Source organism: Mustela nigripes, chromosome 16 (assembly GCF_022355385.1).
Source record: "Mustela nigripes isolate SB6536 chromosome 16, MUSNIG.SB6536, whole genome shotgun sequence".
NCBI lineage: Eukaryota > Metazoa > Chordata > Mammalia > Carnivora > Mustelidae > Mustela > Mustela nigripes.
In genome coordinates this window covers 38034929-38059455 of record NC_081572.1, presented here as the reverse complement: position 1 = coordinate 38059455, position 24527 = coordinate 38034929, and the positions used below count along the sequence as shown (strand labels likewise).

The 24527-nt window shown below is 49.1% G+C and overlaps 1 protein-coding gene and 1 long non-coding RNA gene across 3 annotated transcripts in view; one reads left to right on the top strand and one right to left on the bottom strand.

Moving 5' to 3' along the window:
• The window catches only part of LOC132003439 (uncharacterized), a 33574-nt gene extending 9986 nt beyond the window's left edge, over positions 1-23588 (bottom strand). Inside the window, exon 1 of one of the 2 annotated variants that reach the window (XR_009400196.1) lies at positions 23510-23588. This is a non-coding gene — a long non-coding RNA (uncharacterized LOC132003439). Of the gene's footprint in view, positions 1-21075; positions 21266-23509 lie in introns of those variants that run through there. The other variant, XR_009400195.1, reaches the window with a different exon arrangement.
• On the top strand, positions 16242-17963 carry LOC132003436 (C-C motif chemokine 2). Its single transcript, XM_059378902.1, has 3 exons — positions 16242-16408; positions 17185-17302; positions 17672-17963. Exons 1-3 carry the CDS (start codon positions 16333-16335, stop codon positions 17781-17783), a joined length of 306 nt encoding a protein of 101 aa, XP_059234885.1. The 5' UTR covers positions 16242-16332; the 3' UTR covers positions 17784-17963.
• Positions 23589-24527: the final 939 nt, after the last annotated feature.

Genomic DNA, 24527 nt, shown 5'->3' with positions numbered 1-24527 from the left:
TACAAAGACATGTGAAAACATCGCAAAGGTAGAATGCCAAAACTCAGGATGAGCTTTAGCTGAATGACACACCCTAACAAGGAGAATTCCGGGCCCTTGGGATCCACTGATGGGTGAGGAGCTTGGATCCCAGCGTTTGGTTATGTGCACACAAACATCAGCGGCAAAGGTAGATTGTACCCCTAGGATGAATGCCCTCTTTTTCCTTCTGTCTATTCAGGTAAGGATGTTAAAAAAAAAAAAAAAAAATCCCAAACCCAAAGACTAAGATGAAATTTTTCTGAACACGGGGTCTCATCCAGCATCAGGTATGGACTCTGGGAGGTGAAGCTGGGGGGAGGAAGAGGGGGTGGCCAGGCCAAATCCCCAGAATTACAGGTTGGCTGGGGTCTGGGTTCACAGCTGGAGGTGGGCCAAGGTACACACGGGACTCCTGGGTTCCGGTAGCAAAGTTGCTTCTGGCGCACATGAGACATGTTTCTGAGCCAGGGTGATGTGCCCAGACATGTCTGCACAGTGTCAGACAGCTAGATAGTGAGAGCACAGGCTGTCACTTATCAAGACGGTGCCCAAGGCAGACCACACAAGAGTCAGAAGCCCTAGATTCTAATTTCAGTTCTGATTTCAGCTGATTGTGTGACCTTGACCAAGTCTCTTTACCCCGCCAGCCCAGTTTTTTCATCTGCAGAGAGAACTAACAGAGGTGAACTTCACCAAGGCAGTTTAATGGTTTAATGGGTCCATATAGACCCAGTATCTATTCTGGTGGGACATTCTGATTATTTTCATGAATTAAGATGTAAAGCATCCAGCGGAAATATCCCACCTCTTCTAACTTCCTCGGAAGTGGTAGGCCTGCTGATAACTGTCATTCTCTCTACAGCACTTTTCTGCAATGAGAATGAATCCATGGCAGGGCAGCAAGAAGGAAGTTGAAGAACTCACTGGCTCTCTCTAGATTCCAAGACATGTAACAGGTGGCAAGTCCACGGATCTCAGCTCCTGGGGCCAGCAAGACACCTGTGCACAGGGCTAGTTCTGCAAGCTCCAGCCCTAGAGTGGGAAGAACGGAATCATCCTAGATTGAAACTGTGGCGGTGGAGCAGAGAGCAAAAAATGCTGGCTAGCAAGAGGAAAAGGTCAAATAGCTTGTTATTTTCCTCTTGAAATCTGTCCAAGGACCTATGTTGTAGCGAAAAACCACAGGAAAGTGTGCGGACTTTCCCAGTTACAATGATTAACAGCTGCTCCTTCTTTTTGCCACATCTGTGGGCTTGAAAGTAACCCTTTTGTTCTCCAGAAAATCACAGACACATTCCTTCCTTCTGAGCTCCAGACACCCTGGAGGGTGGACCAAGTTGGCTGCATTTTGCAAGTGGTTTTAGAGCAGGGAGGATAAATAAGTTTCTGTCTTTGGAATTTCCCTTGTGTTCGTTCAGTAGAACATTATTAAGCACTGTCTTTGTCCAGGCATTATCTATGTCTTGGGGAACCATGGTCTCCCAGATAAATGGGGAGGGGGAGACTAGCAAGACCAAGAGAATAGATAAACACTGAAATACATTTCTAAATGCTGTAGAAATGTAGAATACTGGCATCTTTTCTAGCCTTGGCTTCCAGGAGGAAAGGGCCTCTGAACTGGGTTTTGCAGAATGAGTAGAAGTTGGCTGGTGAAGAAGGGTAAGAGTCTCCAGAAAGAGCAAATGGCTTATGTGCAAAGACCCAGAAGTGTGATCTTGGTAGAGGAGGGAGTGGGGGGAGTCCCTGAAAACCACTTTGGCTTTTCTGGAGCCTGAGTGCCTGAAGTTTGAAGGGAAGCTAGAGAGAGAGGAAGGGACTGAGCCACGACCAAGTTCCGGATAGACATGCTGATGGGCTTGGACTTTACCCTGAGGACTCAGAAGGACCATTGAGAGATTCTCAGCATGGAAGAGACCCAATGGATTGGCATCTCAGTCCTTCGGCATTGGGGTGGAGGATGGCTGAAAGCCCAGCCGGGAGCCTTTTCGTACCCAGGAAAAATGTTTTAAGAACCCAAAGAAGAGGATGGCAAAGAAGGGGCTGGAAGGGGATGATTTTATAGCTAGAAGAGCTCAGGACAACTGACAGTTTTCTATTCAACCTGCTGGACCAACACTCAACTCCTTGAAGTCCTGTGCCATGTTCTACCAACCCCAGACCCCCAAACAGCGAGCAGTGTCTCTCGCAGAATAGATCACTATAGAGCTTTGTAAAAGGATGCAGGGATGAATGAATGAGTGAGTGCATGAGTGAATGAATGAAAGCAGTCTTCCTTTAAGAGCCCTGCTGTCCAATCCTCACTGGCTATCCACTCCTGGCTTAGCTTCCCTCTCCAGAGAGCGGAGGTCCTGAAGAGTCCTGAAGAGGTGAGGGGGACAGGAAACCCCAGGCTGCTCCGACAGAAGGCCTCTCTGTTTCTCTCAGAGGCCCAGCGGGACTCAGCAGAGAGAAAGAGACCTCTGGGCAGGAAGTCCCAGCCTGGCCCGTCGGCCTGGAGGGCTCCCGATTTCTCCTCCAGGCTGCAGGCTTGGGCAAGCCCGGGCCACAGAACGTGCCCCGAATGTGCAGCCCACTTTAGCTACTTCACCACTGACCCTCGGGGAGGGGGGACTTCACCAGCTTGCTGGGAGGGCCTGAGGAAACCTGGTTGTGGGAGATGCTCAGGACGGATGAGCTTTAGGACTATGAATTTGTGTGGGAGAGCAGGACAGCCCAAAAGCCCCAGATTCAGAGCTTTGGTTCTGGCAGGTTCTAGCTACAGGGCCCCGTCTGAGGTGCTTAACTCCTCTGAACCTTGAGTTCTCACTTGGCAAAGGGGAACACGGAGTGTCTATCCCCCTGGGTTGTTGTGGAGGTGGGAAATGAGAGATGATAGGCAAACAGCCTTGACCAGTCTTGACCAGCTGTGAGGTGCGGCGTCCCTCCACCACAGTCATGGGAGTGGCAACCCTGAGGACGGCTCTTCCTTGGGGATGGATCCCCTGCTGGCTTCAGAGCATCTCCCACTCTGTGACACAAGCAGGTGACTGTGCGTTTTGGGGACAGACATGTGGATGACCAACAGTTAAGAGGTCCTTGCCTCGGTTTCCCTCACCAGCACCTCAGAGGGCCGAAATCACACGAGTAAAGACTCTGTGGCCAGCATGTGACCCAACGATATGACCCCCTCCAGGCAATGTCATCAAGCTCAAAGGCATGAAGTAAGTGACTGCGAGGGATTGATCCAGAATCCATTCCACAGTTCACTTACCAGAGCCCCCTGATGCTTTAAGAACCCTGTGGGAGAGGAAAGACCCCCTCCCAGGAGAGGAATCAGAGACTGAGGTGGCAGCCCCAATTAGCCGTCACTGATTTGTGACTTTGAGTAAGTCGCTGCTTCCTCTGGCTGTAGGAGCCTCAGTCTCCAAGATGGGGAGTGGGTGCTGAACGTCCCCTTGGCGCCTTTCTGTTTTCAACCCAGAGCTGCAGTGCACCCATCGAACGGCCCCTTCACCTGGGGCTGCACCCACCAGAGATAGGGTGGTCTCCTACATTCACAGGGAGTTAGCCGCTCTGAGCTCTGGTTGGCTTGCAGGAAAGCTCTAGAGTCAGAGCTGCCTCTTGGTTTCCCTGTGGGCCTGGTTGAGAAGCCAGCAGGGGCTTGGGCAGGTGTGGTTCCTTTGTTTTGCCAGATGCAAATAACGGAAGAGAGAAGGGGTTTTATGACTTTCTTTTTCTTAGAAGGCTTACAGACTCAAGCACTCCCGGAAAAACTTACGTCATCCTTCAAAACGGGATGTCTCATTAGGATGATGCGTCCCAAGGACACAAAAATGAAATGAGAGAGAAGAGAGAAATGGAGAACTAGCAAAAACCACTGGAAGGAAAACTGAGCAGCAGACGCGGATGTCTAGAAAGGGAAGCAGGATCTTGATGTTTGGCCCAGAGCAAGGAAGAGAAGAAGGATGGCATTGCAAAACCCATCCGAGAGACAGGAATGAGGGGGATGCGGTGTGGGCCAAGATGGGAGAGCAGAGCCTAGCCTAGACCACACTGGGTTTCTAATCTGGGTGTCCAGACCCACTTTCTCACCAGGGTGCCTGCCAGAGCAGTGAGGGGGGTGGGGGGAGTTCAAGCCGGCTCGGAACACAGAGACGGGAGACCTGCTTCCTTCCAACCTTGCTCGGGTACCTTCTCACATTTGACCTTAGGCAGGTAGGTCATTTGACCTCTCCCTGTGATGGCATGATTGTCCCCAGACCTGCCCATCCCGCAGGGTTGCTATGGGTAGGAGGTGCAATGATGCTAATTCTGACCTGTGGGCATGAAGCCAAACGGCCCATCCGATGGGGGAATTTCCAGAACTGAGAGACTTCCTTCCTCCGCAGCTGCCCTCGAAGAGAAGCAATGGAGCAAAGGAACCTCGGCATTACACAGGGGGTCAGAATTTTACCATTTCCCTTCTACGGCTGAGGACCCACATAGCTAACCCCTTAGCCAAGGTATCACACTGAGTCAGTGGGAGGTGTCCATTGGGCCAATGCCCAGGACAGCTCAGACCCAGTCAAAATACAGTCAAAACATCAGAGTCAGATTTCTTTCAGGTTTTAACTCCCTTAATAGCTGAGGTCTCGTCACACCCAAGCTCTCCATTCATGCGTTCAGCAAACCTGGGCCTCGTACAGAGCTCCTGTCTAGCATGGACAAAGCATTTAATTACCACTTGTTAAGTAAATGAATAAATGAATGGTGAATGAATGAATGAATGAATGTCAGGCCCTCTCCTATATGCTGGGATAAAGTCAGAGAACAGATAGATCCTGCCTATCCTTGCTTACAGCATCGTGCCGTAGATAAACAGATAAAGAACCTTTAAAATACAAGGTGCTCCCAACATCATAGAAAGAAAAGTGTAACATACGGGATCACAAAGGCTCACAAGTCAAAAGGAGTCTGGAAAGACTTCTTGGAGAAGGCCCAGCAACCATTCCAGCAGAGGAAACAATGAGAGCCTGGGCTGGATTCTTCGAGAATGAGCCATTAGGTGTTAACTAGAGCCTAGAGTAACTGAAAGAAATAACTCATGAGATGTGGTCTGGAAGGTAAGCCATGGCCAGGCACTCGGCCTGATGGCTAGATGGAGGGAGTTAGCTCCAGGAATGGCTCTAGGAACGAGTTGAACTCTGTCAAGTCAAAACAGAGAGCTGCTGAAACTCTCTTGGTAGACCAGATTGATGGCTTGGGGTAGATCGATTTGCTATCAGTACAAAGCATGGACCAGATGGTGGAGCTTCTGTTTGGCAGGAAATCATATTCATTGTTTTAATAGGATTTAAACGAAGGCGGGTCCTTTGGGACAAGGAAGAGGAAATGCTTGCTAAAGATGCCTCAGTAGTGCAATGGACAGGGCTTGGAGGCCAAATGGATGTAGCAGGAGGTGAGCGTAGAAATCTAAGCCCTGCTTTCAAGCTTGGCCATCTCTGGGAGCAGATGGGTGAATTCTTAGTGGGCGAGGCTGGTCTGGGAGTGGCACGAGACCAGGGGCTGAGGATGTCTCTGTCTTCCTCACACTCAGCACTGTACCTGGAAGCAGAGGCAAACGGAGATAGCATCAAGGCATGGTTTGGGGAACTTAAAACCCCTCCTCAAAAATTCTCCATAGACGAGAGAGAGAGAGAGAGAGAGAGAGAGAGAGATGCAAACCAAGAAACAGACTCTTCACTATAGAGAACAAACCTAGGGTTACCAGAAGGGAGGTGGGAGGTGGGCATGGGTTAAACAGGTGATGGGGATTACGGCGCACACCTGTTGTGGTGAGTACAGGGTGATGTATGGAATTGTTGAATCACTGTATTGTATGCCTGAAACTAACATCACACTGTATGGTAACTAACGAGGATTGAAATAAAAACTTAAAAAAAAATTCTCCAAAGACTTTCTGCCCAAAGCCACCCCAAAGGAATAAACTAAGGAAAAAGATTTTCTCGTAGGCACGCCCAACCCCAACACAGTCCTCTACCGTATCTCCTAACCAAACTGATTCCCTGAAGCCCTCTTGGGTAGAGAGGTCTCATCTGTCACAGCGGTTTAATGCTTCTTGGTTGAAAGAAGGAAAGGAAGGGAGAGAGGCAGGGAAAAGAGAGGCAGGGAAAGGGGAGATACCAAGAAGGAAGGATGTCCCATTGGAAGTAGGGAACACCCAGGTGTACAGGCCCAGGAGGTGGAGAGAAGTACAAGTCTAGAGCTTGCCTGCAGAGTTCTGCCGGATAATGAGAGTTTGAATATGGGAGTCCAGAGGAAAGAGAGTCTAGACCCAGGGTAACACATTTAGCTACCACGGGGGCCAGGTAGAGAAGACACATGAGTGGAAGAAGGCCAGCAGCAAGCAACAGAGCAGCCGTGGGGGTGGGAGGGCCATCTCCAGGGAAGCCAAGAGCCGGTGCTCCATCCAAAGGGACAGCTGTCACTCCGTTGTCATGGGTTTCTGCCACATGGGATTGGGGGTCGGTGTTGCCAGATCCGATTCTACCAAGACAAACCAGATGCCCCCAATTTTAAGTGAGAAACCGCCTGATTTTACACGTTAGCAATTAATTGTCTTCTTTTCTTTTTAAGATTTTATATATTTATTTGACAGAGAGGGAGAGATCACAAGTAGGCAGAGCAGCAGGCGGGTGGCGGGGGGGGTGGGGGAGCAGGCTCCCCGCTGAGCAGGGAACCCGATATGGGGCTCGATCCCAGGACCCTGGGATCATGACCAGAGCCAAAGGCTGAGGCTTAACCCACTGAGCCACCCAGGCACCCCAACTGTCTTCTTTTTATTCACCATGCAAACAGAACCAAGCCATGGGTCACCAGTTTGCTCACGCCAGTGGGAGTTGAAGCACGAGCGCCTTGCAAACAGCGATATCCAAGGAGGCACAAAGCAGAGAAGCAAGGGAGCACAGTATCCAAGGGAGCAGCAGGGAGGAATGCGAAAAGAGAACAGAGCCTTGGACACAACAGTGGGCAGCATTTCCCGGAAGAGCAAGCTGCAGATGGTGTTAACGGGGCAGTGGTCCCCGGGATCAGAGTTGTCAAGACTCCACTGCAGGAAGAGATAAGAAGGTCCCTGATGAGACCCTAAGGATTTCAGCTCAAGCGATGGATGTAGAAAGTATATGGCAACTGCTTGAGGACTTCATTGTAGGTGAGAATACAGAGACCACACATAGAGATCAGTTATTCAAGGACTTTTTCCCAGGTTGGGGTACCTGGGGGGGGGACTTAGTCGTTAAGTATCTGCCTTCATCTCAGGTCATGATCCCAGGGTCCCGGGATCGAGCCCCACATCGGGCTCCCTACTCAGTGGGGAGCCTGCTTCTCCCTCTCCCTCTGCCTCTCCCCTTGCTCATGCTTGCGCTCTCTCTCTCTCTCTCTCTCTCTCTGTCTCTCTCAAGTAAGTAAATAAAATCTTTAAAAAAAAAAAAGAAAGAAAGAAAGAAAGAAAGAATTTTTCCCAGGAAACGGAGGAAAGAGAGCACGGCATTGCTTGAGGGAAGGCAGGAATAAGGGAAATACGTTTTTTTGAACAATGAAGACCTGAGCATTGCTGGCTGGGGAAAGGGAAGGAAGAGTAGAAAGAGAGAGCCAGGAATCGCACGGAGGAAAGGAGAATGCCAGGTTCTGGAAAAGTCTGCAACAGCTCATGGATGTAGATGGAGCAGTGCCCCTTGACACGAGGGACGAGCTCTTCTACAGCAGGAGAGAAGAGAGGCAATAGCATGAGAATGGGGGTGTGGGCACGGGGGAATTCTAACCACTGCACAGCCTCTGCTTCCCCAAGAGGTATTTTGTGTCCTGAGCCTGGAGCCTGAGATGTGAGGGCCTGGTGACGGGTGCTGTGCCTGTGCGGGGTTCAGAGGATGGAGGGAACGAGGCACGTGGGGACAGCGTGGCTGGTGTGGTCATTAGGATGGCGAGACTCCAGCCAGCCTGATGGCCCGAGGGTCAGGAATTAGGGGGCCTTTGCATGGCCCGCAATGGGGCACTGGCCCATGGTGGGGAGACAGGACGGACCCCTGCAGAAATGAGAGATGAGCAAGCCGGGAAGGAAAGGAAGCCAGGTAGGGGCGGAGGGCCCTGGACCTGCTGACACAGGGCCTGTGGAATTGCTGAAGGGGAAGGAAGCAGAAGGCTGCGGTCAAAGAAATGGATTACTAAGATGAACTTCATGAAATGCAGAAGTTCAGGGAGATGACAAAGTCCAGAGAGTGGCCAGGCGGCAGAGGCTAAAATGATGTGATGAGTTCGCTTGAACAGGGACCTGTTGGAGGACTTCCCTATCTGTGCCTCTACACCCCTGCTCTTCACCTTCCCCTGACCCACCCACCACCTCCTTTCCAAAGCTTCCGTGGACAGGGTGGACAGAGGTGAGCTTTAGGGGGAAGGGAGAGGGCGATAAGCAGAAGGGAAGGACTGGAAAGGCATGGGGAAGACTGGCCTTGGGGTGGGAACACCCGGGTTTCAGTCCTAGCCCTGCTGCTTCTCAACTCCCTCGTCCCTGAGCAAGTCAACCTCCGGGCCTCAGTGTCCACATCTGTAACATGGGAATGATGATCCCAGCCTCATGTACACTGCAATGCTCTTGTTAGAGTTACAGCATTCTATGAATCATAAAACACATGCAAAGAATTAGAGTCACGGGTGCCTCGTGGCCCACAGTTTTGAAATCATTCCTTGTTAACCACACAGGAGTTCTAGAAGGCGTTCGGTAAACATTTAAAACCAATGGTAATCATGGTCACAAAATCAGAATCGTGTCACGGCCCAGCATGTCATTGCTTGGGGATAGAAGTACGTTCTATATTGGGAGCTTGTGAGATGCTGAAACGGTGAAATGTGTGTGTAGCTGACATGGTCCTTTTTGTCATCTTGGGGTGCAAATGGCTCTCAGTTCCTTTATGATGTTCAGTTCATCACCAGAACCCCAAGTCGTCCTGATTAGGAGGAAATCGCACAGTCTGGGCTTAAGCGTCCCCTCCCAACTTTGTCATAGTTCCCAAGAAACGTGGGGACCCGTTGGCTCCAGCTGCCAAGTCCCGCTGTGGTATTTCAACCACAGTGGCCAGGGCTCTTGGCTGCCATCACTTCCAGCACTGCCAGTGACCGTGGATTACTGTCCCTGCACCACCCAAAGTCTGTCCCTCTTTCTCGCTCTCACTGTGCCCCCTCCAGTCTTGGCCGTCGGGCCGCCCTGGGGCTCCCAACGCGGCAGCACATCCATATACCCTGGCAGGTTTGGACACAGCCTTAAAGCATGATGACCGCCTCAACAGAGAGAGTGTATGATCACGTTGGACTCAAAGAGGTGGCCTCAGTTCCTCTCCCCTTAAGATGTTCTTTGTCCTTAAGATGTATCCATTTTCTCCCCATGCCCAGCTCTGCAGAGCAAGGGGGTTGGGAGGGGCAGTCTCTCCCTTTGACCACCCAACATGTCCCCCACCCTTGCCGCAGGACCTTGAGTGACTCTCCATAATGCAACGAATGCCTACTTCTCTAGCCTCAGGAAGATTTCTCCAAACAAAGAAGCAAAAAACGTAGCTGGCAGTCTTGCTGGAAAAGTTAAGATCTGTGTCACCAGGCACTTCCCACAGCACACACGGGCATCTGCACGGCTCTTCTGCACTGATCTGGGAGGGCACCGAAATCCTGGGCAACTTTCTTTTCCCCAGTTTAAATGAACCTCAGCAGGGATTCTCAGGGAGGAATCTCGACGGCACCAGCAGCCCTGATTTCCCCCGAATTCATTCATTCATTCATCCCACCGGTGGTGGTGTGGCCAAGGCTAGGCTTTAATGCAAGAGTGAACGCAAGAGTGAACACACACCTGAGTCCCCGTGCGCCAGTGTGTCTGTCCCCTGCTTGCTTGCCATCCCCACCACGTTACCAAGAGCTCCGAGAGCAGCGTGCTTGTGACGTTTCTCTCGTCCCCTTGGCTTTATTTTTGAGCAACATGGACGTTGCAAAGTTGAATGATTTGGCAACGCTTTGTTTTAAATCCTTGATTTAAGTCAGAAAAAAAAAAAATGGGTGTGCTTTGCGCAACCGTCCCCCTCAACTTCTTCCCTCCCCTAGGCAGCTCCCATCTGCGTGCTCGTGCAGACTCTTCTCGGGCTCTGCCTTACAGTAAATGCAGAAGAAGCTCATGAATAGAGCCAAAGCTTTGCCAGCTGGGGCTGCACCAGCGCACCAGCGCGCCAGCTGAAACCATTAACAAAGAAGGAGGTTTTTGTGGCCGGGGAAGTTTCGCTTTTCCGGAGGCGGCATTTTGCAACTAAAAGAGAGAAGCTGTTAGTCCCCAAAGAAGGATCCATGCGGCCCCTAAAAATCACTCTTGCCTAGTGCCCCTTTGCTGGTCCCCCAACCCTTGCCACTACCTCTTCCCCCAAATAGAAGCCATGGGCAACTCGGGAAACCAGCAGTCTTGCTTCTCTACTCGTTTCCCTGTCTGACACTAGACCATCCTCCAATTCAGGTACCTGGGGAAACCATTCGAGATTCCCGGACGGGCTGTAGGTTCAAACAGTATTTGGGGAGAACTTCACTGCATGGATGCATCGGGGGCTGGGATCCAGCCCAGGCGAGAGCCTCGAGGCGGGCTGGAGCACAGAGGGCTCTGGAAGCAGAGGCGGAGGCCGAGAGAGGCACGCGAGCTTCGAGGGCAGACAGGGGCCTGTCGGGACGTGAGCTCTCCAGCGAGAGCTGGCCGTGTGACAAGCCAGGGCCCGAACGTGATTCTGGGGCTGTTCCCTCCTAACAGTCAGTTTTTTTTCGGTTGCTCAAGGCTCTCCCTCCGTCCAAGAAGACAAGAGAACAGGGATGAGAGAAAACTTAGGAAATCGAAACCTCACCGCATTGGAACGCGCATGCCCAATGGACTTCCACAGCCCGACCTGAAGGCGGAGGGAGGCGCACCTGCTGCCCGGGGCCGGCATGGGCGCCCCAGGCTGCCCGCCCTCTGTAGTTTGCTCAGGTCCTCAGAGTGACACAGCTCTTTACACGGTGCTTACAAAGCACCCTTGGCTTATTATTTCATGCAAGTCTCATGACAACGTTGGAAGCAGCTGTCTTAATCACAATTTACAGAAGAGGCTCAGAGGGGTCAAGTGACTTATGCAAGGCCACACAGCCAGACAGAGGCAGACTGGGGCCTCTGGCCCTGGGGTTCTGACACTGCCCAGGATTCTCTCCATGAGCCCAGGGGGCCTCTTCTTCCTTGCCCTTCACTCACTCTTTCTCCTCTTGTTTCTTTGCTCTTTTCTACCTGTGCCTCATTCTGCGGGGGCCGCCCAGCCTGGCCAGCACCGCCCCTATTTTGTGTACCTCATGCTTTAGGCCAGGGTTGTCCAAACATGGCTGGGAGGGGTGGGAGGGACAGCTTAGGGAAAAAATATAGGTTTACATCATAAAATTACAGATTGTGATTCAGCGGGTCTGGGGTGAAGACCAGAACTCTGTATTTTTGATAGGTTCCTTGGTACTTAGTTTTATTTGGTCACAGATGCCTTTGCTAATCTGATGGAAGCTATGGTCGCTCTCTCTAGAGAAATACACAACACATACGTGTGGAAGACAATTCCAGATGGTTCTCAAAGCCTAGCCAAGAGCCAAGAGCCCCAGATAAGAACCACAGACTGAACAGCATGAACTGCTCGCTATTCCCCATACCTGACCAGCATTTCCCACACTCGATCCTTTTAAGGTTGTTCTAGTAGGACCCTGGCCCAGTATCATCAGTATCTCCTGGTTCGAAATGCAGGATCTCGGGCCCACCCAAGACCCAGAGATCAGAACTGGCTCTTTAACAAAATCCCAAGGGGACGTGCCAGGGTTTTAAATTTGCAGTGGCTGCAAGTCACCTCCAAAATGCGCCCCTCCCCCATCGAAAAATCCCCCAAACCTGCTAACCCAACCCAGGTGCCCATCTTAAGAGAGCCACCACGTAGCCTTCTGGAGCCCTTAGCAGGGACTCCCAGCCCCCTGTCTGTCCAGTCTGCAATTGCCGCTTGTCTCCAGACTCCCTGAAAGCAAAAATTCAGTAAGGTTGTAAAATGTTTCTCTGTTTCTATCTGCCTGCTTTTCATGACCTCCGTGTTTCTCAGGTCCACCCCCCAGGTCAGCACCTTCACACGGGCATCTCAAGTGTGCTCACCAGCCACCCCCCCATCCCCACACCCCCACACTGCTCAGGCCACCTCGGGCAATGAGATCCCCAACTGAGGAAAGTGACTTTTTCCCTACTCTGCTCCTCTTGGCTACTGTCTTTCGGAGGGGCTGCGGTGACTCGCGCTGTGACTATCCCAGCAGTTTCTTTCCACTCGCCCCCTGGCCCAGGGCAGCCCCTCACTGCAGGGCACAGGTGCTGCTCCATGAGGGCTGGCCCAGAGGGGAGAGTCTAAGGGACCAGTTCCTGGTTCAGGTGGGACACCACCCCCTCCCCACGACCAACCCAGGCCACTGCAGGTGAATCTTCCCTTTCTCTTCCCAAGGCTATCTCCACTTCCCCGACTGCCCCCCCCACCACCATGCACCCCTCCTCACTCCCCCAACCCCCAGGTAGTATCATGAGTCCTGCATGCAAATAAACCTGGGGCAGATCCAGCCCAGGACACTGGAAATGCCTACAGCTGGAAGCTTGGGGTGAACTTCACTCAGCCCCACTGCCCGTGGATACTTAATCCTTCTTTCTGGAAAACAAGCTTACCCCAGTCCCCCTCCTGGTGCTACCTGCACGAATGCTCTGCTAGAGAGACAGCACCAGCTATGAACAAGGGTGCGGCACTGGAAGCCTGGAAATGAACACACGCTGTGCCATCCGCCTTCCATGCCAACCGGGCCTCCCACTGCCTCTTTCTCAGCCTCGCTTTCCTCATCAAGAAAACAGGGAGATGATCTCTAAGGTCCTGTGCTCATCTGGCATTCTGCACAAGAATAAAGGTTTCTAGTCCTTGAAAGGACAGGAGTCCCAGAGTTGGGGGCCCAGGAAAATTGGCTCTGGTATCCCTGGAGCTAAAAGCAAACCTGGAAGGAGGCCTGGAGGAGGTGTCTAGGAAGAACTTAACCAGTGCAGAGCCCACTGTGGGTCTCACTCAAAGGCCTAAGTGGCAGGGTTGGGGAGGGGAAGGGACACAGAAGGCACAGGCAAGGGGGCACCGTGCTAGATGAAGAGGGGCAAGCAAGAGACCTGCAGAAGAGCGCCGAGGCAGAGGGCCAGGTGCTGGTTTCTGATATTTCTAGAAAGCTCAGTCTTATTTCCTCTTTCCGTCACCCCTGACAATGAGTGGGAGTCTGGGATGATGACAAAAGTCCACGCGGAGGATGCCTGTGGGGAACCAGCCCACTGGAAGGAAGGAAAAGAGATTATTCACCAAGAAGAACTTTTCCATTCCTCATCTCTGAGGGGATGGGCAGGGGCCGGGGTGGGGAGGAGGGGTTGCATATTTCAAGGAGTTGCTAAATCTTGACCCTGCCTCCCTCAGTACCCTTCTTTGGGCCTTTCCCTTGTATGCTCCTGAGCAGCGACCCAACCCAGATCTTGTGCTGGGACGTTCCCAGCACAGCTCCACGTGAGATGGCCTTGGCTCCAGGCCCAGCAACTGGAATGCAGGCTCCAGCCAAACGCACTGTGTTCCATGGGATCCGGGAACTTCCAGAGCTGCCTCAGAGTGGGAATTTCCACTTGTTTCTCCTCCGTGACTGACCTTCCAGCGGAGGCAAGCCTCCCTGCTTGACAGGGGAGGTGGGGGGAGGATAGCTATCAAGACACTTTCTCTCCTATTCCCACCCCCCCATCTTGGATCTGTTTACTATCTCACACTCGGCAGAGACCAAGTCACTTTCCAAAACTGATAATCCTTCTTGGAAGTAGAGACTTAGTTTCAAAGCATTAGAGGTCCATCTAAATACTCTGAAAAGCCAAGAAGATTTCCTGTGGGACCCTAGTCAGTTGCCCACACCTCCCCCACCCCCACCCTCTGGAATACGGTTTCCTCACATGGAAGAAAAGATGTGGGAGCTTGTCATCTCTCCGGAGTTTTTGGCTCCAGGTTCCAGGGTTCTAGGCTTGACCTGGACATGGCTGACCCAGGATCTCAGCATCTTTAAACCTGTTCACCTAGACAGAACCCAAAGAATGGGTGGGTTCCTCGGGGAAATGGGATCCAACCCTCTCAGCCCATGGCAGGGAAAACTGCATGATTAGGGAAGGGTTTGCATTACTATGAGGGCAAACTTCTGGGAAGTTAAGGTGAGGTGGTCTGGGAAGACATGGATGAAACCGCACAGTCTACATTCCGAAACATGCTTTATTCATCTAAGAAGAATGGACTGGCAGAGTACTGAGCCAAATGCAGAGGGCTTTCAGTGAGGGCAGGGGGTTAAAGGACTAGCAAGACAGAATGAAAATAAGGCTCCAGGAGGGGTACAAGCCAAGCAGCACACGTATTGACTTGTTCTCTTTATTCTGTGTTTTTGCAATTATACCCAAGAGTCTAGAATGGTCTCTCTGCAGAGTCTCTGCTCTCAGATTCTCTAGGAAACCAGCATCCATCAGGAGACAAGCCTAGCACCTAGGAGTAAGGATTCTGGAGTCAGAGCATCCTGGGTGGGAAGCCTGTCTCCACCTGCTCTTACCTGTGAGATCCTGGACAAATTCTTTAGCTCCGGTCTCCACCCAAGGAAGATGGGGGGTGTGGGGGACTGACGCAATGCTGGGAAGGCCCTCAGCACAGGGCCCGGCTGCTGGGAGGCATTCCAAACCAGCGGCTCTCCCTTTCCCTTGCCATTGCTGACCACCAACTGTGGACCAGACACGGTCACGCTCAGGAGGACCCATTTCTTATCCCACAGGTAGTGACTGGCAAGTATTTCTTCTGGGAAGCTCTGTGCCTTTTCAGAGGGTTCGTCTCCACAGTCCTTTAAGAAAGTAGAGTCACTAGATCCTTCCATGGCCGACTGGGCAAAAGTGAGCTCAGAAGCACGAAGCCCTGGAAGGAGAGAGTTGAGACTGCAAGTTCTAGTCTCAGGCTTGACTCAGCCGCTAAGGGGCCTCACGGAATCCTATCGTATTTGCAAAAGAAAGGAATTTGCTGAAATCAGGTCTTTAGGGTTTTATGATGGTGATTTGGGGGTTTCTGGGGATAGTGCTAAGGCAGGCATTTGAATTCTGTAATACTGTTCCTCTGCTCACTCCGGCTCCCTGGGAAACAGAAAGGACCTGGGATACCAGCCCCCCACAACAGGGATGCCCTGGGTGCCTGCTGCTGCCTGTGCTGTTAACCACAGACTCCAAATCTCACAGCGACTTAAACCACAAGGAATGTTCTTCGGTTTGCCTTTCGATGCCTGCTAATTGGGCAGATGTGGAGGACAGAGGACGCCCAGGTGTATCAGCAGACAGCCAGCTGGATGATGAGTCACAGACACTGTGCCCTGGGAACCCTGGCAGGTTATTTAACCCCTCTGTGCCACGGTTGTCTAATCCATAAAATGGGAATTAACAATACCTGCCTACCAGGTGGGATTGGAGAATTGAAAGACCTGGCATTTGTAAAGGGCTTAGAGTCTTCCCAGCACAAAGTAAGCCCTGTCTGAGTATGACACGGAAATTTCTTTGTAGCCCTATATGATCTATATAGCTTCTTCCAAGTCTTAAACCCAGAGATCCTTAGAACTTGGTTCTATGGTTACAAAATCCTATAGTTCTGCTAAGCTTCGATTGTGCTGGATTTTTAAGAAGCAAACGGATTTAGTACGCTGCTGGGGAACCCAGCAAGAAGGCATCAGGACCCATTCCTGGCTTGGAAACTTCAAGGGCTGTTGCCTAAAGACAGGCGAGTGAGGGGGAGCCTGAGATGCTCTCCTCTCCTGTGACCTCTCTTTCCTTGTTTCCTCTTTTACTGCAGAGTTTTCACTTCAGAGAAAGTGGAATTCCTCGGAATAATCTGCTTTGTTCACATCTGTAGTCGCTCTGGACATAACTGTTCACCGCCCACCTCCACTTCTGCTCGTCTTAGCAGCAGATGGAAAAAGTGTCCCGCCCGGACTCACTGCTTCCTCCTACTTCCTGGAAACCTCCCAAGGGCCCAACACTTGCTCAGCACATTTTTGATTCCTCTTCGTCATTCATTGAGAATAATGCTGCCCTGGGCCAGACTTTCTCTCTTAGCTCCACCCTCTCTTAGCCTCAATAAAAGGTGGGCAGAGCAGCCCCAGGAGCCAGAGGAGCAGAGAAGCTGAGATCAACCCAGAAACCTCCAGCTCTCACGCCCAAGCTCCCTGCTCCCCGCCAACATGAAGGTCTCTGCCACACTTCTCTGCCTGCTGCTCACGGCTGCCGCCATCAGTATCCAGGTGCTCGCCCAGCCAGGTAAGCCCCTCTCGCTTTCCCTCCAAAGCCCATCACCACACCTCTGGGTTCTCATGGGCCACCAGAGCAGGAGGACCACCCACCATCTCCCATCCATGACTGTTTTCCAAGATCAGGAGAGTCAGAGAAGGACAAGGAGTGAAACTGATCACTTGGTTGCTCCCGGGAATTCCAGCCATGGACCCCAAATCCAGTCCTTCCAGGTCTCCAGCTCTACCATCATCCCCTCAGTGCCCCTGCTCCTTGTAGTCATGTTTGGGGGGAACTGAGGTGATCAAAAAGGGGGGGACTGGTGGTGGGTGTGCCTGGCATTTCCAGAGGTGGTAGAGGGGAAAGGAGGAGACCCAGAATCTGGACTGTGCTTTGTTCAGTCCAGCATCCAGAGACAGGGCTCTGCAGAGGCATTGGGGGTCAGGGAAACTCATAACTTGGAGCCTGGAGGGGGACCCTCAGCTGATCTTCCCTGACCCTGGATATTTGGATTATCTGTTCTTCCCAGGACTGATGATTAAGGACACTCCCAGGAATTATCCAGTTTTAACAACTCCCGCTTCCCTCCGTTCATTATCAATGCTATGCACCCATTATAAAGTAGAGGAAACTGAGTTCATATGACATTCAAGCTCTGAAGCATAGGCAGAAATATTGGGATGTATGGGTCCTACCTCCACTCCTCACTTCCCTTTGCCTTCCCTTACTGCTCCTTTCTGCTACGATTAAGATCAGAAGAATCTAGTCCATCCTAAAATGTTTTTTCTTTGTGGTCTTATTTCCAGATGCAATTAATTCTCCGGTCACCTGCTGCTATACATTCACCAATAAGAAGATCTCAGTGCAGAGGCTGGTGAGCTATAAGAGAGTCACCAGCAGCAAGTGTCCCAAAGAAGCTGTGATGTAAGTTGAGCACCTCAGCCCTCCCTGGTCCATTTCTTCTTCTGGGAGCAAGAAGAAAGCCTTACAAACTTAGAGTCAGAGATGTGGGTCATCTAATCTAATATCCAATGGTGCATAATGGGAATATTGAGGCCACAAGGTCAAAACAGACCCCCACCATCACTCTCCATCTGGGAGCTTATACACATCCTCCCAATTTCCCCAGCAGGAAGTCAGGATGGCTAAAACTGGGACAGTTGCCTAGGTGCCCTCTTTCCACCTGCCTTCCTCTTCTCATTCCCATGGCAGCAGCTCAGGGCAGAATGGGCTGGAGTCTGAGGCAGAGATCTCAGGGGGACTCTATCTAACTCCATCCTCTCTCCTCTGCAGCCTCAAGACATTCCTTAACAAGGAGATCTGCGCTGACCCCAGTCAGAAGTGGGTCCGGGATTCCATGGCACACCTGGACAAGAAAACCCAGACCCAAACTGCAAAGCCATGAATACTCACTCTGAAAACCGAAGAATCTGAAACTAATTTATTTTCTTCTAACTTACCCTAAATGCCCTCTGATATTTTATTACAGTTGCAAAGGTTATGAACCATATTGATATGCACACGATGCCTTAAGTAATGTTAATCTTATTTAAGTTATTGATGTTTTAAATTTATCTCCCATGAATACTAGTGTGTGTTTTTTTTGTTTGTTTGTTTTGATTTGATTTAATATGGAGACTTGGAAACAAACTACTTTCCTCTGGGGGCCCCAGTTCCAACCCCAGGCCTGGTGTGAAGATCCTTGCAGGGATCATTAAGGCAAGACTACGTTTTAAATTCCAAAGATTGCTTACAATGGTATTGTGGAAATGTATATTCTGTAACTATTCATCAATATACATATATATATATTTTTGTACAAAATCTGACTTCTGGTGTTCTTTTGAAGGAAATTAAAAAGCTGAGCATAATCTTGGTGAGGAAGAAGGAATATGGTTACAGAGGGTGGGTTTGTGTTGGGAGGAATGACACTGTGGATTGGCCCTGGTCTTTTCCATTGGGTAGGCTCCTCTGAGTAACTATAGAAGAACCTTTAAGGCCAGACTCAGTCAGGCATTCCAGTCCTACCACTCCAATCCCTGAGACCAACTGCCTAGATCATAGTTATCCTTGTACTCTGTTTAATAACACCCCTATCTCCTTTCTCACAGCCCTTGACCCCTGCCCTCAATCTTTCCCATAACCTAAGGCTACTGCCCCTGAACTGGGATACTTGCCCCCAGTCTCTCTTCCTCCAAGTTATCTCCAACTCAGAGTAATATAGATACTGCAAACTTTGGGAAATCATGGAGTCATTAAATGACCATTGATAAAATGGTTATGTTAAGATTTCATAAAGAAGATATGACTTCAACTTATCTTTGATGAATGCACAAGATTTTTCTAGAAAAATAATACAGTATCATTTAGAAGAGGAAGAAGAACTTTCTCTGTCCCAAATAAATAAAATCTTAAAAATGGGGGAAGTCTGGGTGGCTCAGTTGGTTGAACGTTGTCCAACAGTTGATTTTACCTCTGATCATGATCTCAGAATTATGAGATTGAGCTCTGCCTTGGCTCTGTGCTCAGCATGGAGTTTCTTTTGTCTCTCTGCTCCCCTCCCATCTCCACCCTCACACTTGCTCACGCATTCTCCCTCTCTCATTTCCAAATAAATAAATAAAACCTTAGAAGAGGAGAAAGAAGAGTGGAAGCCAACACCTTGAGTTAGAAATGATGATGACATGTACATAAAAGAGGGTGAAAACCCATCAGATGGGAGTAGGGGTCCATATCTGTGTCAAGGGATGGGGAAGTTTAGGAAAGAATGTTGAGTCAAAGGTTCTGAATTTCAGTGTGGTAAGTCAGTACTCAACCTCACAGGTTAAAAGGAGATGTTGAAAATGTCTGCACCAATGTGTAAGGACATGTCATGTTTGGACGCTCAGAAGTGAGCCAGTAACTTACTGGCTTCTGAAAAGCCTGGAGAAGTATGGACAAGGGAGAGGCTACTGCCATGATTGAGACAAGAGGTGATGTGTTCCTGAATATGAAACCCAAGAAGCAACTTTGGAGAAGAATGAACTAGGTAGAGTGAAATGCTATGCATTGTAGATGGAGAAGGAACCATCACATAAGACATAGAAGTCCCTTCTACAACCCACATTCTAAGGAGACAATTTCCCTGAAATCAGAATGTACTTCTGTCCACCACTGTCCCTATTTCAATTCAAGGAGCTTGGGATCATCCATTTATATGGATAAGCCTCTTTTTCCTGAATGTCGCCTAAGGTCTACACTCCCTTGGATGGCATTTGACCTTACCTGGAAGGTATTTGATCCCTCTAGTTACAGACAGCCTTTTCACTAAGGAAAGTAGATATCTTGCCCTATTTTTTAAAAGATTTTATTTATTTATTTATTTGTTTGTTTGAGAGAGAGAGAAAGCATGGTGCACAAGCCCCTCTGCATGGAGTGGCAGAGGGAGAAGGAGAAGCAGACACCCCGTTGAGCAGGGAGCCCAATGTGGGGCTCTATCCCAGGACCCTGAGATTATGACCTGAGCTCAAGTCAGCTGTCCAATAGACTGAGCCACAAAGGTGCCCCAATATCTTGTCCTACTGAATAAATTCTGTGTGGTAAATGTGCAGATTCATCAGGTCAATCTGGTGGGGAGATGGCTGGTGTATCAAGCTAGACCGGGCAATGCCTTCTGTAGCTGGGGAAAACGCTGGCTGGCAGAGACACTCAAGTCCTCATCCCAGCACTGGGATTGACTCACTCTGTCATTCAGGGCAGATTGAGTCTTCTGAGTCCCCACCAGCAAAGTGGGGATGATAATGTGTTACAAATAGGAACTCCACAGAACCAAGGTTCAAGGATCTGTGAATGCATGTCTTGGCAAACTTCCATTTCTACCAGTTGGAGCTGAAGAGGAAAAAATGGGATTCTGTTTCTCCATCCCCAAGCCAGTCCAGGTAACTGGTTTGGGCTGAGGGATTCCATCAAAGCTCCAAGTAACACTCCCCAAAGTCCACTGAAACATCAGTCAGCGGACGATTTATTGGCTGTTTTCTACGGAGCTCACTGACCCAAACGCCCTGTCCACCAGCCCTCCCTGCCTCTCCTCTACCTCTCCAATCTGCAGCCTTGTTTGCCAACTGGGACTAAATCTCTCATGGCAGTGGATGCCAGGAGGCGGAAGGGAATGCAGGGCAAGCAAATGGTACATCCCCATATAGTTTACTGAGCGTGAGACCCTCTGAAGCCAGGTAGATTTGAGATGGGGGGGTTTCAAAGGAGGGGAAGCTGTGAGAGGGTCTATCTATAAGCTCAAGCCCAAAAGAAATCTGCTCACATTCCCTTTCCAAACCTTTTTTTTTTTTTTTCAATCTTCAATCCATTTTTTTTCCTGCAGCTAAGCATGGGAGTCCTTGCTTTCCATGTGACAAAACTATTAGCACGAATCCCTGGCAAGAGGCCCTGGTTTAAGAAGGAATGCCAAGTGCGGTGTATTCATTTCCTGCAGCTGCCAACGATCTTTTCCAGGAAATCTATGCTTTTTCTATTGTACTCAAGATCCTTCCAGCCTCTGCTGGATTCCAGAATTGTTTCTACATTATTATTATTATTATTATTATTTAGTATTCATTACTGCAACATCCCTCTTCCAAGTATCAAAGTCTCTATTAGTTTCTTATTGCTACTGTAACAATATATCATAAACTTAATGGCTTAAAACAATGCAAATATATTACCTTATAGTTCTGGAGTTCAGAAGTTTGCAATGACTCAGCAGGGCTGCACTCCTGGAGGCTCTGGGGGAGAATCTGTTTTCTCACTTTTTCTAACTTTTAGAGTCCACCTGCATTCTTTAGCTCATGACACTTTTCTCCATCCATCAAAGCTTTAAAGTGGGGAGGGGTGGAGCTATAAAGGATCAAAGCTTTCATACTGTTGAAATTAAGATGGCATTAATCTTAACCAGGTTGTGATACATGATAATGTTACTCTTCAGAGTGATCACTAAGAAAATAACTAAAAATGCATATATAATAAAAGAAAAAAAAACAGAATAAAAGGGTGTCTAATAAAATGGTACTCTCTGTGCATCACAAAACGATAATAGAAAGAGGACTGAAGTCAGTAAGATGGCCAAATAAGAAGTCCCTTGCTCATATCTCCCCCTAAACAATTTTGCACCTATCCGTGGACAAAAGTTACTTTGGGGGCTGTGGGATCTAGCACCATGCACCAAGGAAGGAGCCACTCACCCACTCATCGGGTCAAAAGCATATAGATACCAGTCTTGGCTGTAGAACCTGCAGGGACCGCTCTTGGCTGTGGTCTGGGAGCCCCTCAGAAAGCACTGCCCTAGGTAATCTCTTACAAATAAGAGAACATCTGTGGAAGCCCAGGTTTTAGGCAGAGAAGTTCCAACACACTCTCGGAAAAACAACAACAAGTCCAGTTTGCATGCATTGGAGAGGGTAAGAAGAACAGTTTGGCATTACCTGCATCCCTCTGTCCCCAAAGAGACACCAACCAGAGCCAAGAGAGACCCTCTCAAACTGATTTCTCCCATGGTGGGAAGCAAGAGCACTGGGGGGAGCTTCCCCAGCTCCTGAACTAAGACAAAGCTGCCAAAGAGACCCATTTGCCTCCTGCCTCCTCTGAAGCACTGATTCATTGAGCTGCATGACTGAGTGGGCAAAAGGGAGCTGGCCAAACACAGATAAGACTCTGACGGGGTTCAAGGGACATGGATCCCACTAATGACACCACAGACTCCATTAAGAAGCCTGCCTACAAGCCACTGGAGATATCAAAGCAGCAGATCCCCCTTAAACGGCCCATGGGAACCCCCATACTCCATGACCCTCACCTAAACACCCCCTCCAACCTATGGCTAGCCTCCTGTGAGTGTTCCTAACAAGGGAAAGGGCAAGCTGTGATAGACAGCTTGGGGGTCTGGCACAGAAACCACCTGCAGCCATGATCCAGGGTGAGACCACAAACATGGACTTTAGCTCCACCCTTGGGAAAGCATGACAGACTGTTGGCACTTAGCCGGGTGTACTGCAGGACTGAGAGAAGGCATGCAAGCTTAAGAATTCTGTCACAAGGGGCGCCTGGGTGGATCAGTGGGTTAAGCCACTGCCTTCCGCTCAGGTCATGATCTCAGGGTCCTGGGATCGAGCCCCGCATCAGGCTCTCTGCTCCACAGGGAGCCTGCTTCCCTCTCTCTCTCTCTCTGCCTGCCTCTCTGCCTACTTGTGATCTCTGTCTGTCAAATAAATAAATAAAAAATCTTTAAAAAAAAAATTCTGTCACAAGAGGAAGCAGGAAGCATGGAACAGTCCTAACTATAGAACTTCTGAGAAAGCTTCAAAATCACTAGCAGAGCTAATGGAAGGAAGTTGCCTCCCAAAGTTGGTCAGTGAAAACCAGAAGAGGTGACTACTGCTTCTGCTTTCAATTCAAAGAAACAAAACAGGGCTTCAAGGAGCATGAAAAATCAAGGAAACATGACACCACCAAAGGCTTACAATTGTTTTCCAGGGACTGACCCCCGAAGGCACGGAGATCCAGGACGTGTTGGAAAAAGAATTTCAAATAGACATTTTTAAGGAAGCTCAGTGAGATACAAGAGAACCTTTTTAATAAAGACCTTTTAATAAAATCAGGAAAACAAAGCAGAAACCAAATAAGCTTAATAAAGAGAGAGGAACCATTAAAAAGAAGATCTGGGGTAGAAGGTGGGATCAAGGAAATGCCAAACACAATAGATATCATCAACAGCAGAGTGGACCACGGAGAGGAAAGAACTTGTGAAGAAGCGCCTAGAAATGTTCTAGTCAGAGAAGAACAAAGAAAAAAGAATAAAGAAGGCTGAAGAAAGCCTATATGATCTATGGGATATCATCAAAAGAAGCAGTCTTTGGAGTCCCAGAAGGACAGGGAGGGGGAAGGGAGCAGAAAGCTTACTTTCTTTCATTAGAGAAGTAATGTCTGAGAAACATCCCAAATCTGGGGGGAGATTTCAATATCCAAGTTCATGAAATTCATAGGTCTTCAAACAAACTCAGCTGTTAAGAGCTCTTCTCCAAAGACATATTGGAATGAAACTGTCAAAAACCAAAGGCAAAAAGAATCTTAAGAGCAGAAAGAGAAAAGAAACTTGTTACTTACAAAGGAAGCCTGGGACGGTAATCAGGATTTACCAGCAGAAACCTTACAGGGGGGAGACAGTGGGATGACGTAGTGAAACCACTGAGAGAAGAAAATTGCCAATCAAAACACTACCTGGAAAAGTTGTGCGACAGAAATGAAGGATATCTGGAGACTTTCCCAGACAAACAAAAACTGGAAGTCTTCATTACCACTAGACCTGCCTTACAAGAAATGCTGAAAGGAGTTTTTCAAGCTGAAAGGGCAGAATGCTCATTAGTAACATGAAAACATATACATCACACTAGGAAAACTAAGTAAATAGTCAAATTCAGAACACTCGAATACACTTAACTTTACTATAAAGGGTAAAGGACAAAAAGTATAAAAAATAACTATAGCTATAATAATTTGTTTATGGTTACACAATATAAAAAAGAGGTAAAGTTGTAACAGAAACATAAAAGGAGGGATAAAAGAGTAAAGGTTTTTTTAGAAAAGATTTTATTTATTTATTTGACAGAGAAAGACACAGCGAGAGAGGGAACACAGCAGGGAGAGTGGGAGAGGGAGAAGCAGGCTTCCTGCTGAGCAGGGAGCCCAATGCAGGACTCAATCCTTGGACCCTGGGATCATGACCTGAGCTGAAGTCAGATGATTAATGACTGAGCCACCCAGGTGCCCCTAAGGGTAAAGCTTTTGTATGCTGTCCAAGTTAAGCAACAAGAATAAAATAGACTATTAAATCTGTAAGATGTATTATGTGAATCTCATGGTAACCTCAAATAAACATCTATAATACATACGCAAAAGATAAATAGAAAAGAGTCAAAGCATACCACTATGGAAAATAATCAATTCACAAATGAAGGCTGCGAGAGAGGGAGAAAGGAACAAGGGAACTACAAAATAGAAAACAGTAAGATGGCATTACCAAGTCCTTACCTATGGATACTCACCAAATGTGAATGGATTACATTCTCCAGAAAAGGCATATGTGGATGAATAGATTGAAAAAAAAAAAAAAAAGACCCAAATA

Excerpts from the sequence above, each read along its gene's own strand:
- LOC132003436 (XM_059378902.1), top strand. The coding sequence starts at position 16,333 with ATGAAGGTCTCTGCCACACTTCTCTGCCTGCTGCTCACGGCTGCCGCC. Across the intron at positions 16,409-17,184 it reads CCAGGTGCTCGCCCAGCCAG|ATGCAATTAATTCTCCGGTC; the intron begins GTAAGCCCCTCT and ends TCTTATTTCCAG. Across the intron at positions 17,303-17,671 it reads TGTCCCAAAGAAGCTGTGAT|CCTCAAGACATTCCTTAACA; the intron begins GTAAGTTGAGCA and ends TCTCCTCTGCAG.